We start from the raw sequence: 15,467 nt of genomic DNA, 5'->3' as shown, positions 1-15,467 counted from the left end.
TCCAGTTTCCTTCCTTCCATGTCAGTTGATGTTATGATATTTTTGGGTTCTTATTTGGGCTCACACCCACCAAAAGAGTTGTATAAATTGAAAATGATTACAGATTTGAGATAATAAGGGATCTGGCTTTATATCCTGGATTCAGTCCTAAGCATACTCAGAGTGATTTCAAGTGACCACTTTAGAACTTCCATTCTGAACATTTTGATTTATTAATTCATCCGTGTTTTTGACTTGAGTCATTTTCTTTGGTTTATTATTTTTTGTTTAGTTTATTCCTTCTGAATCTGCTTCTTTTGTTCTTTTTAAGTTTATTTTATTTTATTGATTTTTTATTTGTTTGTTTTTATCCAGTTGAGGTTAAGGCTGCAGGAGAAAAGAAACAATAGATGAAAATATCAAAAGCACATACAGGGCTAGCTTTTGGCAATTTTGTCACTTTGTGTGACTGGACTTCTAACAGGTTTATGATGCTTATCAATCAAGATTGAACACTGAATTCCAAACTCCACTGATGCTTCAGTCTGGAGTAGATCAGGAAGAAGACAAAAAAGAGGTATGTAATGATAATTGCTTTTGGACAACAGTGTTTCTACTATAATAGCGTATGTGAAATTGGGAACGATTTACTGTGTTCTTACACAGTAAGAGCCAATACTACAAATTCCATGGATAAAGGCAGAGAAGTTACTTGAGTCATTATAATGTGTTGAACTTTTCTCCCAAGCTTCTAAGATTTAGGATACCTTGATGGGAAATCAGAGATCTGATCCTGGTGAATTTTTCCCATTAGTGGGTATTTGTCACAATAACTTAAAGGAAGGGTTTTAACTTAGGACTTCTTTTTTTCCCTTCTCAATCTCAAGTTGGTTTAAACCAACAGTTTTTAACATTGCCCATGTGCCAGAATCAGATGTAGGGCTTTTTTCAAAATACAAATGCCTGGACCCAAACAGATATACTGATCAGTATATGAAAAGGTAGGTTTGGGGCATCTGTGTTTTTAAAAAAGCGCCACTGATGCTTGTGATGGCCTCAATATTAAGGACCAGCTATTAGAATTTTAATAATTTTTACCGAAAGGACATAAGCTACTCAAAGGGCAAAAACATGTCTATGTGTACACTAGTGCCCTTTAAGGAGCTTATATAAATAAAATAATTCTTTAAGGAGAATATATAAACCCAGAGACTATGTAACCCACAGGGCAATAGCACTTGCTTTTATTATACTTGTTCCCTTTTTGCGAGGGGAGAGGGGGACAGAGGGAGAAGGAGAGAGAGAATCCCAAGCAGGCTCATGCCCAGCATGAGCCCAACATGGCCCTCGATCTTACAACCCTGAGATCATGACGTGAGCTGAAATTGAGTTGGACGCTTAACCGCCTGAGCCACTCAGGCGCCCCTATACTTGTTCCCTTTGAAAGTATTGTGCTCAGATATTCCTCAGTCCTTCTTCCCTCTTTCTTACCATATGAGGCTAGGCTTAGAGTATACTTTTGTGATGTGGTTTTAATTTTGAAAATTTAAAGTGACTATTGTTCTTTTATAAAATACCTCTCACATTCTTTCTTTGGCCCTGCTTCTATGGTACTTGTTACTTAGGAACACAGAGTAAATGTAGTATTATATTTTATCATATCAAATATAGTCATTTCATCAAGTGCTGTTGACAAAGGGTTATACTAAGGGCAAACTAAATTAGTACTTCTTTCTCTTATTTGCCTGTAATATCTAAGAGCCATGTGCTTGAGAATGAGAAGCTCTTGCTGTTTGTGATATTATCCTAGGTCACCCTAAAATAGAAGGAAATTAAGGACTTAATTCCATGTGACTTTTGTATCATCTGGCATATCTATAGCACAAGGATATTTTCCTTCTTTGGAAAGTCCTCTGAGAGCAGAATCTTAACAATTTTAACTTCTTTCCTTTAGCGTCAAAAACAATACCTGAGATATAGACGGCTTTTCATGGATATTGAAAGAGAACAAGTAAAAGAACAACAAAGGCAAAAAGAACATCAGAAGAAAGTTGAAAAGTAAGTTCTTTGATCCATTACAAGTTAAGATGATTTTGAAAGCTAAGTTTTAGAAATAATCAGGCAGTGGTTTTGCCTTCTGATCCATAGTGGAAACAACCGTTTTTTATCTGGATAGAAGTATGAAAGGTAGTTAAGAGCTATGTTTTTTTAATAGACTTTTTTTTTTTTGAACAGTTGTAGGATTACAGCAAAATGAAGCAGAAAGTACAGAGTTTTATTGACCCCCTTGTGGTATACATGGACTGCCTCCTCCACACTCAACATCCTGCATCACAGTAGTATAGTTATTACATCTGATGAACTTCCATTCACACAGTATAATCCGTATTTTACTTTGGGATGCACTCTTGGTGTTATATATTCTTGTAGATTTTGACAAATGGATAATGGCTTGTATCCACATAATATAATATCATACAGAATAGTTTTACTGCCCTAAAAATGCTTCATGCTCTACCTATTCATCTTTCTCTCCTCCCAGCCCATGGCAGCTATTGATCTTTTTATTGTCTCCATTGTTTTGCCATTTCCAGAATGTCATATAGTTGGTATACAATATGTAGCCTTCTCAAATTGTCTGTCTTCCACTTAGTAATATGCATTTAAGTTTCCTCTAATACCTTTTTATGGCTTGACAGCTCATTTCTTTTTAGTGCTGAGTAATATTCTATTGTCTGGTTGTACCACAGTTTTGTTTATCCATCCACCTTCTGAAGGAATCTTGGTTTCTTCAAAGATATGGCAGTTATAAATAAAGCTGCTTTAAATATCCATGTGCAAGATTCATGTGGGTGTATGTTTTCACCTCATTTGGGTAACTGCCAAGTAGTGTGTTTGCTAGATCGTATGGTAAGAGTATGTTTACTTTTGAAAGAAACCGCCAAACTTTATTCTAAAGTGGCTGTACCATTTTGCATTTTTGTCAGCGATGAACAAAAGTTCCTGTTGCTCCAGATCTTCTCCAGCATTTGGTGTTGTCAGTGTTTTGGATTTCGGCCATTCTAACAGTTGTGTAGTAGTATCTCGTTGTTGTTTTAATGTGCAATTCCTTCATGATGTATGATGTGGAGCATCTTTTCATATGCTTATTAGCCATTTGTACGTTTTCTTTGGTGAGGTGTCTGTTTAGGTCGTTGGCTCATTTTTTAATTGGGTTATTTGTTTTCCTATTCTTTTTTTTTTTTTTTTTTAAAGATTTTATTTATTTGTTTGACAGAGATAGAGACAGCCAGCGAGAGAGGGAACACAAGCAGGGGGAGTGGCAGAGGAAGAAGCAGGCTCATAGCGGAAGAGCCTGATGTGGGGCTCGATCCCATAACGCCGGGATCACGCCCTGAGCCGAAGGCAGGCATTTAACCGCTGTGCCACCCAGGCGCCCCTGTTTTCCTATTCTTGAATTTTAAGAGTTCTTTGTAGTTTTGGATAATAGTCCTTTATCAAATTTTTTTTATTTGATAAAAATATTATCAAATGTTTTATTTGATAAAAATATTTTCCCTCATTTGTGGGTTTAATTCTCATTCTTTTGACACTATCTTTTGGAGAGCAGAAGATTTTAATTTTAATGAAGTCCAGCGTGCAGTTATTTTTTTATGTATCATGCCTTAGGTATTGTATCTAAAAAATTATTGCCATACTCAAAGTCACCTAGATTTTCTTTTTTTTTTTTTTTTAAGATTCTATTTATTTATTTGAGAGAGAGCATGAGACAGAGAGCATGAGCAGGGGGTGGGGGAGTTTGGAGGGGCAGAGGGAGAGGGACAAGCAGGTTCCCCACTGAGCAGGGAGCCCGGCGCGGCTGGATCCCAGGACCCTGGGATCATAACCTGAGCTGAAGGCAGGCGCTTAACCGACTGAGCCACCCAGGTGCCCCTCACCTAGATTTTCTTTTGTGTTATCTTCTAAGAGCTTTATCATTTCGTGTTTTACATTTAGCTCGATGATCCATTTTAAGTTAATTTTTCTAAGGGGTGTAAGGTCTGTGTCTGGATTCATTTTTCTGCACAGTTGTTCCTACCCCATTTGTTGAAAAGACTATCTCTGCTCCATTGTATTGCTTTTGCTCCTTTGTCAGAGATCAGTTAACTATATTTATGCAGGTCTATTTCTGGGCTCTCTGTTCTGTTCCACTGACCTATTTGTTAATTCTTTTTCCAAAACCACACTGTCTTAAAAGAGAAATGATGCCTATGAGAGACTCACTTTTGCTTTAAGGACATATATAGGCTGAAAGTGAAGGGATAGAAAAAGATACTCCATGCAAACGAGCACCAAAATAGAGTGGGGGTGTCTATCCTTATATCAGACAAAATAGATTTTAAGTTGAAAGGGTCACAATAGACAGAGAAGGTCATTACATAATGATAAAGGGGTAAATTCATCAAGGATGTAACAATTATAGATATTTATACACCCAGCATCAGAGTATCTAAACATAGTCTTTGCTTTGGCAGCACATGTACAGAGTACCTAACCATGAAGCAAATACTAACAGAACCGAAAGGAGAAATAAACAGCAGTGCAATAATAGTAGAAGCTTTAGTATCCTCCTTTAAACAATGGATAGAAAATTAATAAGGAAACATTGGTTTTGAACAACCCTAAAGACCAAATGGACCTAACAGACATATACAGAGCAATCTGTCTAACAACAGCAGAACACACATTCTTCTCAAGAATATACAGGACATTCTTCAAGATAGATCATATGCCACATAGGCCACAACACAAGTCTTAACAAATTCAAGAAGATTGAAATTATATCAGGTATCTTTTCCAAACACATTGGTATGAAAGTAGAAATCAGTAACGAGGAAAATTGGAAAATTCAAAAATACTTGAAAATCAAGTAGCACACGTGTGAACAACCAAAGGCTCAAAGAAGAAATCAAAGGAGAAATAAAATGTTTAGACAACAAAAATGGAAACACAGCATACTAAAATGTATGGTATACAGCACAAGCAGCTCTAAGAGGAAAGTTTACAGCTACAAGATGCCTTCAAAGAAAAAAGATCTCAAATAAACAACCTAATCTTACAACTTAAGGAACTAGAAAAAGATGAGCAAACTAAGCCCAAAGTTAGCCAGAAGGAAGGAAATAATAAAGATTAGAGCAGAAATAGAGAATAGGAAAAAAACAGAAAAGATCAATGATACTGAGAGTTGGTTTTTGAAAAGATAAACAGAACTGAAATGCTTAGCTAGATTAACCAAGAGAAAAAAAGAGAACTCAAATAAATAAAATTATAAACAAAAGAGGAGACATTACAGCTGATACTGCAGAAACATAAAGGGTCATAAGAGACTACTGTGAACAATAATATGCCAACAAATTGGGCAACCTAGAAAAAAATGGATCAATTTCTAGAAACATGTAACCTCTCCAGACTGAAATGTGAAGAAATAGAAAATCTAAACAGACCAATTGCAAGTAAGGAGATTGAGTCAGTAATCAAAAACTTCCCAAGAAACAAAGGTCCTGGACCGGGCTTCACTGGTGAATCCTACTAAACATTTAAGGAAGAATTAACACCAGTCCTCTCAAACTCTTCCAAAAAACTGAAGAGGAGGGAACACTTTCCAACTCCTTATAAGGTCTTCCCTGATATCAAAACCAGACAAGGTCACTACAGGAAAAGAAAATTACAGGCCAGTATCCCAGAACATTGATGTAAAAAGTCTCAACAAAAAATTACTAACTAACTGAATTCAACAGTACATTAAAAGGATCGTATACCAGGATCAAGTGGGATTTATTCCAAGGATGCAAGGAAGGTTCAGCTACCACAGATCAATCAGTATGTTACACTGCATTAACAAAATGAAAGATAAAAATCATATTGTCATCTTAATAGATGCAGAAAAAGCATTTGACAAAATTCAATATCCATTTGTGATAAAAACTCTCAAACTGATACAGAGGGAATGTACCTCAACATAATAAATGCCTACATGACAAGCCTACAGCTATCATACTCCATAGTGAAAAGCTGAAATCATGGGTTGCCTGGGTGGCTCAGTCGGATAAGTGTCCGACTCTTGGTTTCATCTCAGGTCATGATCTCATGGCTCCTGAGATCGAGCCCCTGTAGGGCCCTGTGCTCAGTGGGGAGTCTGCTTGAAGATTCTCTTCCTTTGCCCCTCCACCTGCTCACAAGTGTGCTCTCACTCTCTCTCAAATAAATAAGTAAATCTTTAAAAAATAAGATGAAGAAGAAGAAGGAGGAGGGGGAGGGGGAGGAGGGAGAGGGGAAGGGGGAGAGGAAGGAGGAGGAGGAAAGCTGAGATCTTTTCCTTTAAGATCAGGAACAAGACAAGGATGCCCACTCTCCCCACTAACATTCAACTTATTACCAGAAGTCCTAGCCAGAGCATTTAGGCAAGAAAAAGAAATAAAAGGCATCCAAATTGGAAAGGAATAATCAAACTGTAACTATTTGCGGAAGACATGATATTATATATGGAAAACCCCAAAGACTCTGCCAAAAACTTGTTACAACTAATAAATGAATTCAGTAATTTAATTCCTGTATTTTTCAGGATACAAAATCAGTTTACAAAAATCAGTTGCGTTTCTATATACTAACAGTGAACTATCAGAAAGATAAATTAAGAAAATAATCCTGTTTACAATAACATCAAAAAGAATAAAATACTTAGGAAAAAATTTAACCAAGGAAGTGAATATTTTCATATTGATGAAAGAAATTGAAGATGACACAAATAAATGGAAAGATATTCCAAGCTCATAAATTGGAAGAATTAATATTGTTAAGATTCATACTATCTAAAACAATATACAGTTAATGCAGTTCCTGTCAAAGTTCTAAAGCAGAAATAGAAAAAGCAATACTAAATTCTAAAATCTGTGTGGAACCACAAAAGACCCTGAATAGTGAAAGAAATCTTTTTTTTTTTTTAAGATTTATTGATTTGTTTGAGAGAGAGCGCATGCACACCTGCGTGTACCTGCATGCACATTGGGGGGAGGGGCGGAAGGAGAGAAAGAATCTCCAGCAGACTCCCCGCTGAGTGTGGACCTCCCAAAGCAGTGCTGGATCCCAAGACCTTAGTGGAAATCTCCTCAAGCGACTGAGCCACCCAGGCGCCCCTGTGACGGAAATCTTGAGAAAGTAGAACAAAACTGGAAGCATCACACTTCCTGCTTTCAAGCTATATTACAAAGCTATAGTAATCAAAACAGTATGGTTGTAACATATACAACAGATACATAGATCAATGGGACAGAATAAAAAGCCCGGAAACAAATCAGTTAATTGACATCAAAGCGGTCAAGAATATACGATGGGGAAAGGATAGTCTCTTCGATAAATAGTGTTGGGAAAATTGGATATCCACATGCAAAAGAATGAAAGTGGCCCCCTAACTTACTCCATCAAAAATCTACTCAAAATGGATTAAAGACTTGAACATAAGACCTGAAACTATAAAACTCCTAGAAGAAAACATAGGAGTAAGCTCCTTGACATTGGCCTTGACAATGATTTTTGAATATGACATCATAAGTACAAACAACAAGCAAAAAGAATCAAGTGGGACTGTTCAAACCAAAAGACTTCACTCAGCACAGCGAAGGAGACAGTCAACAAAATGAAAAGGCAACCTGTGGAATGGGAGAAATATTTCAAAAGTATATACCTGATAAGGTGAATATATGAGGAACTTACACAATTCAATAGAAAGAAAACCTCAAACAACCCAATTTAAAAAATGGTCAGAGGACCTAAATAGACATTTTTCCAAGAAGACATACAAGTGATCAATAGGTGCATGAAAAGGTGCTCGCTCAACATCACTAATCAACAGGGGAATGCAAATCAAAACCATAATGAGATATCACCTCATACCTTTCAAATGGCTGTTATATGAAAAGAGATAAGTGCTGGCAAGGATGTGGAGAAATGGGAAACTTGTACACTATTGGTGGGAATGTAAATTAGTGCATTACTGTGGAAAACAGTGTGGAGATTCCTTAAAAATTAAAAATAGAACTGTATGATCCAACAATCCCACTTCTCAGTATATATGTGAAGGAAATGAAATCACTATCTCACAGAGGTATTTGCACCCCCATGTTCATTGCAGCATTATTCACAATAGCTAGGACATGGAAACAACTTAAGTGTCCGTCATCAGATGAATGGATAAAGAAAATGTGGTACATATATAATAGGATATTATTTAGCCATGAAAAAGGGAAATCCTGCCATTTCTGACATGAAAGTACATTGAGGTATTATGCTTAAGTAAAATAAATCAGAGAAAGAAGTACTTTATGACCTTACTTATATGGGAAGTCTAAAAAAATGAACTCATAGAAATAGAGATAGATTGGCATTTGCCAGGACCGGGGGGTGGGGGTGGAGCGTGGGGGAAATGAGATGTTGGTGAAAGGCTGCAAAATTTCAGTTATAAGATAAAGGAGCTCTGGGGATCTAATAATGTACAGTGTGGTGACTGTCATTACAGTACTTGAAATTTGCTAGGAGAGTAGATTTTAAATGTTCTCATCACACACACAAACAAAAGGTAACTGTGAAGTAATAAAAGTGTTAACTAATATCATGGTAATCAGTCCATACTATATATATAAGAAATCATTGATATATATTATACATCTTAAAGTTACACAATATTTTTGTCAGTTATCTCTCAATAAAGCTGGGGGGGGGGGTTGGGTTCCAAAGCAAGGACTTCACTTCTTATCCACATTTGAGAGTGATTCTGCATTTGCTCAGCAAACATAAATCTGGCACTTTCATATCATGGGACTGTCCTAGACATAGGCATTACAAAGATAAATAAAATGTGGTTCCTTTTCTTGAGGAATTCATAATCCAAGGTGGATGGGGGAATAATTGTGTGCAAGTAAGTAGTATAATTATTACAATAGAAGAAGTAGGTACAGAATCCTGGAGAAGACAGAAAAGGGATTACTGATTCCATCTGGAAAGTTAGAGAAATTATTACATTTCCGTTGGGCCTAGATGGATAAATATGTGTTTACTGGGGAAGCAGATAAGGATGGTGAAGTAGAAAAATCAACATAAACTGAGAGTGAAAGCAAATAATGGTATTCACGCAGAGTTTTATAATTTAGAAGGGCTTTCGTATATTATTTCATTTGGTATTTTTCAACAAACATTTATTGAGAATCTGGCACATGCCAGGTACTGCATTATATGCTGAGAATATTAAATGTGAATATGTGGCAGGGTAGTAGTGGTTCATAGCACAGGCTTGGAATCAAATAGTCTTAGGTTTGAATTTGCAACTTATTAGCTGTGTAACCTTCAGCCTATTTCTTTACCTCTGAGATTCAATATTTTTAATTATAAAATGAAGATTATAATCCCTGTCTCCTAGGTTGTTGATAGAATTAAATCGAGAAATATATGTAAAATACTTAACATTGTATTTGGCATTGAATAAAATCGTGGTAAATAGTACCTATTATGACCATGATGATAATGATGGTGATAAATAGGATGACCATGATGATGGTAAATAGGATGAGAACCAAGGGAGGCCAGACAAATGGAGATGAAAATAGTAATTATAATGCTATATGAGAAGTAAGGCAGGGATAGTCTTTTTTTTTTTAATAATTTTTATTTTGTTATATTAGTCACCATACAGTACATCCCCAGTTAGGGATAGTCTAAGGAGGTCAAGAAAGGCTTTATATGTAGATGGGTTAGTACTCAAGCGGGGTCTTGAATCAGGAATTGGAATTTGCTAGATGGTCATGGAACGTAGTAGGAAAGTATAACATATGTGTGGGAAACAGTGTGAAGACTTGGGGTGACTAAATTGGTGGAAGTGAAGTGGCAGAGGGGCTATCAAAAGGCTATTGAAAGATTTTAAGGCATAAGTCTTGTCAGATTTGTATTTTAGAAAGATCATTCTGACCACAGTACAGAATGGTCTGGAGAGGACAGAAAGCTAAAGCAAAGAGTCTAGTTAGTAAGTTATTTTAGTAGCTGAGGTAGGAGATGATGGGGGACATTGGGAACAGAGAGTCACATATTTAATAAAACTTAAGAAATAGAATCCATAGGACTCAATGACCAGTTGGGTTTGGTGTTGTCAAGGGTAGTTTCTTTCTTTTTTTTTTTTTTTAAGATTTTATTTATTTATTTGACAGAGATAGAGACAGCCAGCGAGAGAGGGAACACAAGCAGGGGGAGTGGGAGAGGAAGAAGCAGGCTCATAGCGGAGGAGCCCGATGTGGGTCTCGATCCCATAACACCAGGATCACGCCCTGAGCCCAAGGCAGACGTTTAACGACTGAGCCACCCAGGCGCCCCTGTCAAGGGTAGTTTCTAACTTTGTTCTTGGGTAGCTAAATGAATGGTAGTACCATTAACATAGGTAGGTAATGCCCAAAGCAGAACTAGATTTGACAGAAAGCTAGCAAGTTCAATTTAGGACATTGAGTGGGAGAAACCTGTGGAACATTAAAGGAGGGCTGACATGCACATTTGGAAATAAGGAACTAGAGTTCTGGCAGCAGTGAGGACTAAAGATTTCTTTAGGAATTTTCAATATTTGTTTCAACATGAATTGGGACCAAGCATAGAAGTACTTCTGGGGGACAGATAATTAAGAGAAGCTTTTGTTGGTCTTCAGGCACTGAATTAACAAAATTGGAGACTTTGAGGGGGTCTCAAACACTTGATTAATTTTCTCCTCAAGACATTTACCAATGTCTAAATTTGTGCAGTAAAGAAGGCTAAAGGTGGGGCACCTGGGTGGCTCAGTCAATTAAGCATCTGCCTTTGGCTCCGGTCATGATCCTGGGGTCCTGGGATTGAGCCCCATGTTGGGCTCTCTGCTCAGCGGGGAGTCTGCTTCTCCCTCTCCCTCTGTTCCTCCCCCCTGCTCGTTCTCGCTCTCTCTCAAATCAATAAATAAATCTTAAAAAAAAAAAAAAGGCAGCTAGGGGTCTAAGTTGAAAACTTCTGGAAAGCATAGAGAAATTTTCTATAATCTTATTGTACATGTAGAGTTCAGGACCCACCAGGGTGTGGTGGGGGCTGAGTAGGACCCAATGAATATAACAGGCTTTCAGTCAAAAAGAGGCTGAAGAGTTCTACAGGAACATGGAGAGTTCTACACTAACAAAATGATCTAGCCAACTATAGAATAAGCCTTACCCAAACTGTAAAACAGCCTTGATTCTGCTAAGTGCCTGATTGGATTAAGGTGATGAACCCTGCATTCTCCACCTAGCAGAGATAAGGGTGAACTTTTTCTGGTCACAGATAACATTACTTGGAGGGGCGCCTGGGTGGCACAGCGGTTAAGCGTCTGCCTTCGGCTCAGGGCGTGATCCCGGCGATCTGGGATCGAGCCCCACATCAGGCTCTTCTGCTATGAGCCTGCTTCTTCCTCTCCCACTCCCCCTGCTTGTGTTCCTTCTCTCGATGCCTGTCTCTATCTCTGTCAAATAAATAAATAAAATCTTTAAAAAAAAAAAAATTACTTGGAACCTCTAAATTTATTTTAAAACAGCATTCAGCATTCAGTCAGAATTTTCTAGGCATGTCAAGAGGTAGGATCAGATGACCAAAAGCCAAGAGGAAAAGAGACAACAGGAGCAGACTTACAGATGATACAGATATTGGTATTAGCAGACAAGGACTTTAATAAAACAGGTAAATAGAGGAAAAGATGAAGAAAATAGATGAAGATATGGAGGATTTCACCAGAGAACTGAATCTATAAAATAGAATAAAATAGAAAGTCAGGGGTTGACAAATATAATCTTAAAATAGGAACTCAGTAGAAACACAATGAGATACCACTTCATATGCATTGGAACAGCTTAAAAAAGAAGACGATGACAACGAACTTAACAGTACCAGATGTTGGCAAGGATATAGATGAGTTATAACTGATATATTGGTAGTGAAAGTGGAAAAAAGCATAACCACTTTGGAAAACTAGTATTTTATATAGTGAAACATACATTTACCTTATAACACAGGCCTTTTACTGATAGATATTTCCTCAAGGAAAATGAAAACATTTATAAAACACTGAACAGTGATAGAATATATTCTTTTTATGTGTCAATGGCACATTTATCAATATTGATTGTATCCTGGGTTATTTTTCAGAATATGCTCTCTGATTATAGTGATGTTAAGCTAGAAATCAATGAGCAGTACATTTGAAAAGAGTTCTGAGTCAAAGATAAAATTGCAATGGAAATTATTAGGAAATGCTTTGAAGAGAATAATAATGAAGATAAAACATATCAAAACTTGTCAGATACAGCTAAAATAGTGCTTAGAAGAAATGTTAGAGCCTTAATTGCAATTATCAGATAAGTAAAAGGGCTAAAAATCAATGTTTAACTTTCCATCTTTAAGAAGTTAGGAAAAAATAGCAAATCAAGAAGAGGAAAGAAGTCATAAAGAGCAGAAATCAGTGAAATAGAAAACAAATATACAATGGAGAAAATCAACAAAGCCAAAAACTGGTTCTTTGAAAATTTAGTTTTGCCAGGGATATACCACTTTAACAAATCAGTGAAAAAGAAAAGAGAGAAAACCAATATTAGGAATGAAGAGGGAGTCACTACTACAGAGCCTTAGAGACATTAAATGATGATAAGAGGACATAGGAACAATTCCATGCTAAAAAAAATTTGATCATTTTGATGAAATAGACAAAGCTCCTTTAAAAAAATGTGGATGCAAGAATAAATAGAAAGCTGACTCATCCCATATCACTTAAAGGAAGTAAATCAGTTATTTTTTTTTAAAGATATTTATTTATTTGAGAGAGAGAGGGCACACATTCAGGGGGAGGGACAGAGGGAGAGGGAGAGAAAATCCCAAGGAGACTCTGTGCTGAGCACAAAGCCCAATGTAGGGCTCAATCCAATGACCCTGAGATCATGACCTGGGCCCAAATCAAGAGTCAGATGCTCAACCAGCTGAAGTGCCCCCAAAGTAAATCAGTTAGTTATTAAAAATCTTACCAAAAAGAAAAATTTATGGTCAGATCTAGGCTCAGATGTCTTCACTGGGGGATCCTTGCCAAATATTTAAGGGAAAAAAACAATACCAAGTTTTATGTAAACTACTCTAGACAATGGGAAAAAGGGAATTCATCCCAAATAATTGTAGAGGCCAGCATAATCTTAATATCAGTCTGACAAGGACGTTACAAGAAAGGAGCATTACAGACTGATTTCTCTCATGAACAGAAATGTAAAATTCCAAGTGAAATAGTAGTCCAATGACCTTTGAGGGGCACTCTTGCATGCCCTTGCCCTTGGAACTTCTGCCTAAGCCTCTGCCTCCTGCCCCAGGACAGCTTCTTAAACACCCCTGAACTTTTCCCAAGCCACGGACCCAATGGAAACAAAGCTTTTTGCAATACCAATGATGATGAAAAAAATGACTGAAATATCCCCAGGTGTTTTAAGAATTATCTTTGGATGCTGGAAATAATTTTTTTCTGTTCTTTGTGTGTTTCTTAATTTTTCAAAAAAAATTTTTTTAAAGATTTTATGTATTTATTTGACAGAGACAGCGAGAGAGGGAACACAAGCAGGGGGAGTGGGAGAGGGAGAAGCAGGCCTCCCGCCAAGCAGGGAGCCTGATGCGGAACTCGATCCCAGGACCCTGGGATCATGACCTGAGCTGAAGGCAGACACTTAACGACTGAGCCACCCAGGCACCCTTTCAAATTTTTTTATTGTTAGTGTATTTGACTTTGAGAGCCTAAGCAATATCTGCAGGAGCCCGTTGCTGGTGCATATCCTGTTTATTTTGTAGTAGAGAGTACAAGGACTTCTGAAATTTTTATGTGGCAGTCCACTTGCAAGAATGGTTTCCTTTGAGGTGTTTAATAGTTGCTTTAGTATGTTTTTATTCTCACGTGCTTTTTCTCCCCTTGAGATATAATACTGTTGTCTTATTTTTTTTTTTAAAGATTTTATTTATTTATTTGACAGAGATAGAGACAGCCAGCGAGAGAGGGAACACAAGCAGGGGGAGTGGGAGAGGAAGAAGCAGGCTCACAGTGGAGGAGCCTGACGTGGGGCTCGATCCCATAACGCCGGGATCACGCCCTGAGCCGAAGGCAGACGCTTAACCGCTGTGCCACCCAGGCGCCCCTATAATACTGTTGTCTTAAAAACAACTTGACAAAAACAGCTGCAATGAAAAAGTGTGTGTATGTGTTTTAGATTGGGGTAGAAGAGGCTTGGAAAAATCTTCATGAAGTTGTCTAGGGTAACTTTAGGTAGGTTTCTATTTAAATATTTCAAGGATCTTTTCTATTCTTAATGTTCATTAGGACTATAATTATGTAATCTCCCTGGATAACAATTTCAGAATCTAAGGACATTGGCTCTCAGGAAGTTCATTCTTATATCTAGGCCAAATTTGTCTTACTATAACCTAGTCATTTAGCCATAATTATGATCTGATCTGCATCAAAAATTCTTTCAGCTCTGTAGTGCCCATATATAAGCGTTTTACCAACTCATCAAGCAAAAGAACAGAAATTTAGTTCAGTTCATATAACTGAAGCCAAGACATCCGTGCTGTGGGTGTTCTATGTCTAAGCTAAATCTCCTTATGACGTGCCCACCACATGGCATAGACAGTGGGGAATTCTTCTTTAGCTACATGCTGACCTTCTTTGAAAGCTTTTCTGCTTAAGGCTTTTGTTTTATTGCCATTTTCTCACTGGATAATCTTTTTCTTCTTAGATTTATACTCCTGACCCCAGAAAAAGTACAGAGGTCTGTATCTCACAGATGGTATCAGAAAATTAACTCTGTTGTCAGTCATTTGCAAATAATTAAAAATGATTTTTTTGCTTTGTCCTTGTTGAAGAAACTAAATCATATATGCCTTTTTTGGCACGGTTATGATTTAACTTAAAGACAAAACCACTTTAGCAGCATTCAAAAATGAACATACATCTGCTTTCTAAATAGGACTTGATAATAACTGCTTTACCTCAGTTGTTGTAAGAATCAAATGATATGTTTTCATTCATTCATTTAGCAGCAATTTATTGAGTGTCTATTAATTGGTATACATGATCGCTAGACTTAGGGGGTTCAAAAAATGAAAGACCTCATCCTACTCTTCAAAGATCTTACTAGATAGATTTCACTCATGAACGGGGAAACAGATAAATGAATAGATAATTATAATACCATATTTTCAGTATTACAAGACAACATAGCATGTGGTTAAGAACATGCAGAGATATGTGTTCACATCCCACCTCTGCTACTTACCAGTTGTGTAACTTTGGGAAAGTGACCTCAGTAAGCCTCGGTTTCTTCTCTGTAAATCAGGGATAATAGTGGCATATACTTCATAAAGTTGCTGTGCAGATTAAATGAGGTAACCTGTAAATGTGTGTA

General features: G+C 37.1%; 1 protein-coding gene across 5 annotated transcripts in view; it reads left to right on the top strand.

Moving 5' to 3' along the window:
• Nucleotides 1-15,467, top strand: part of CCDC15 (coiled-coil domain containing 15) — a 71,329-nt gene that overhangs the window by 29,153 nt on the left and 26,709 nt on the right. For all 5 annotated transcript variants that reach the window (XM_040631083.1, XM_040631084.1, XM_040631086.1 and 2 more), the window contains 2 exons: nt 464-556; nt 1,934-2,037. In XM_040631083.1, the coding sequence (XP_040487017.1) occupies nt 464-556; nt 1,934-2,037 (197 nt within the window). The remainder of the gene's footprint in view (nt 1-463; nt 557-1,933; nt 2,038-15,467) is intronic.

The sequence above is a fragment of the Ursus maritimus genome, unplaced genomic scaffold (genome assembly GCF_017311325.1).
Source record: "Ursus maritimus isolate PB19 unplaced genomic scaffold, ASM1731132v1 scaffold_16, whole genome shotgun sequence".
In the NCBI taxonomy this organism is placed as follows: Eukaryota; Metazoa; Chordata; class Mammalia; order Carnivora; family Ursidae; genus Ursus; species Ursus maritimus.
This window is presented reverse-complemented; position numbering and strand designations above follow the sequence as displayed.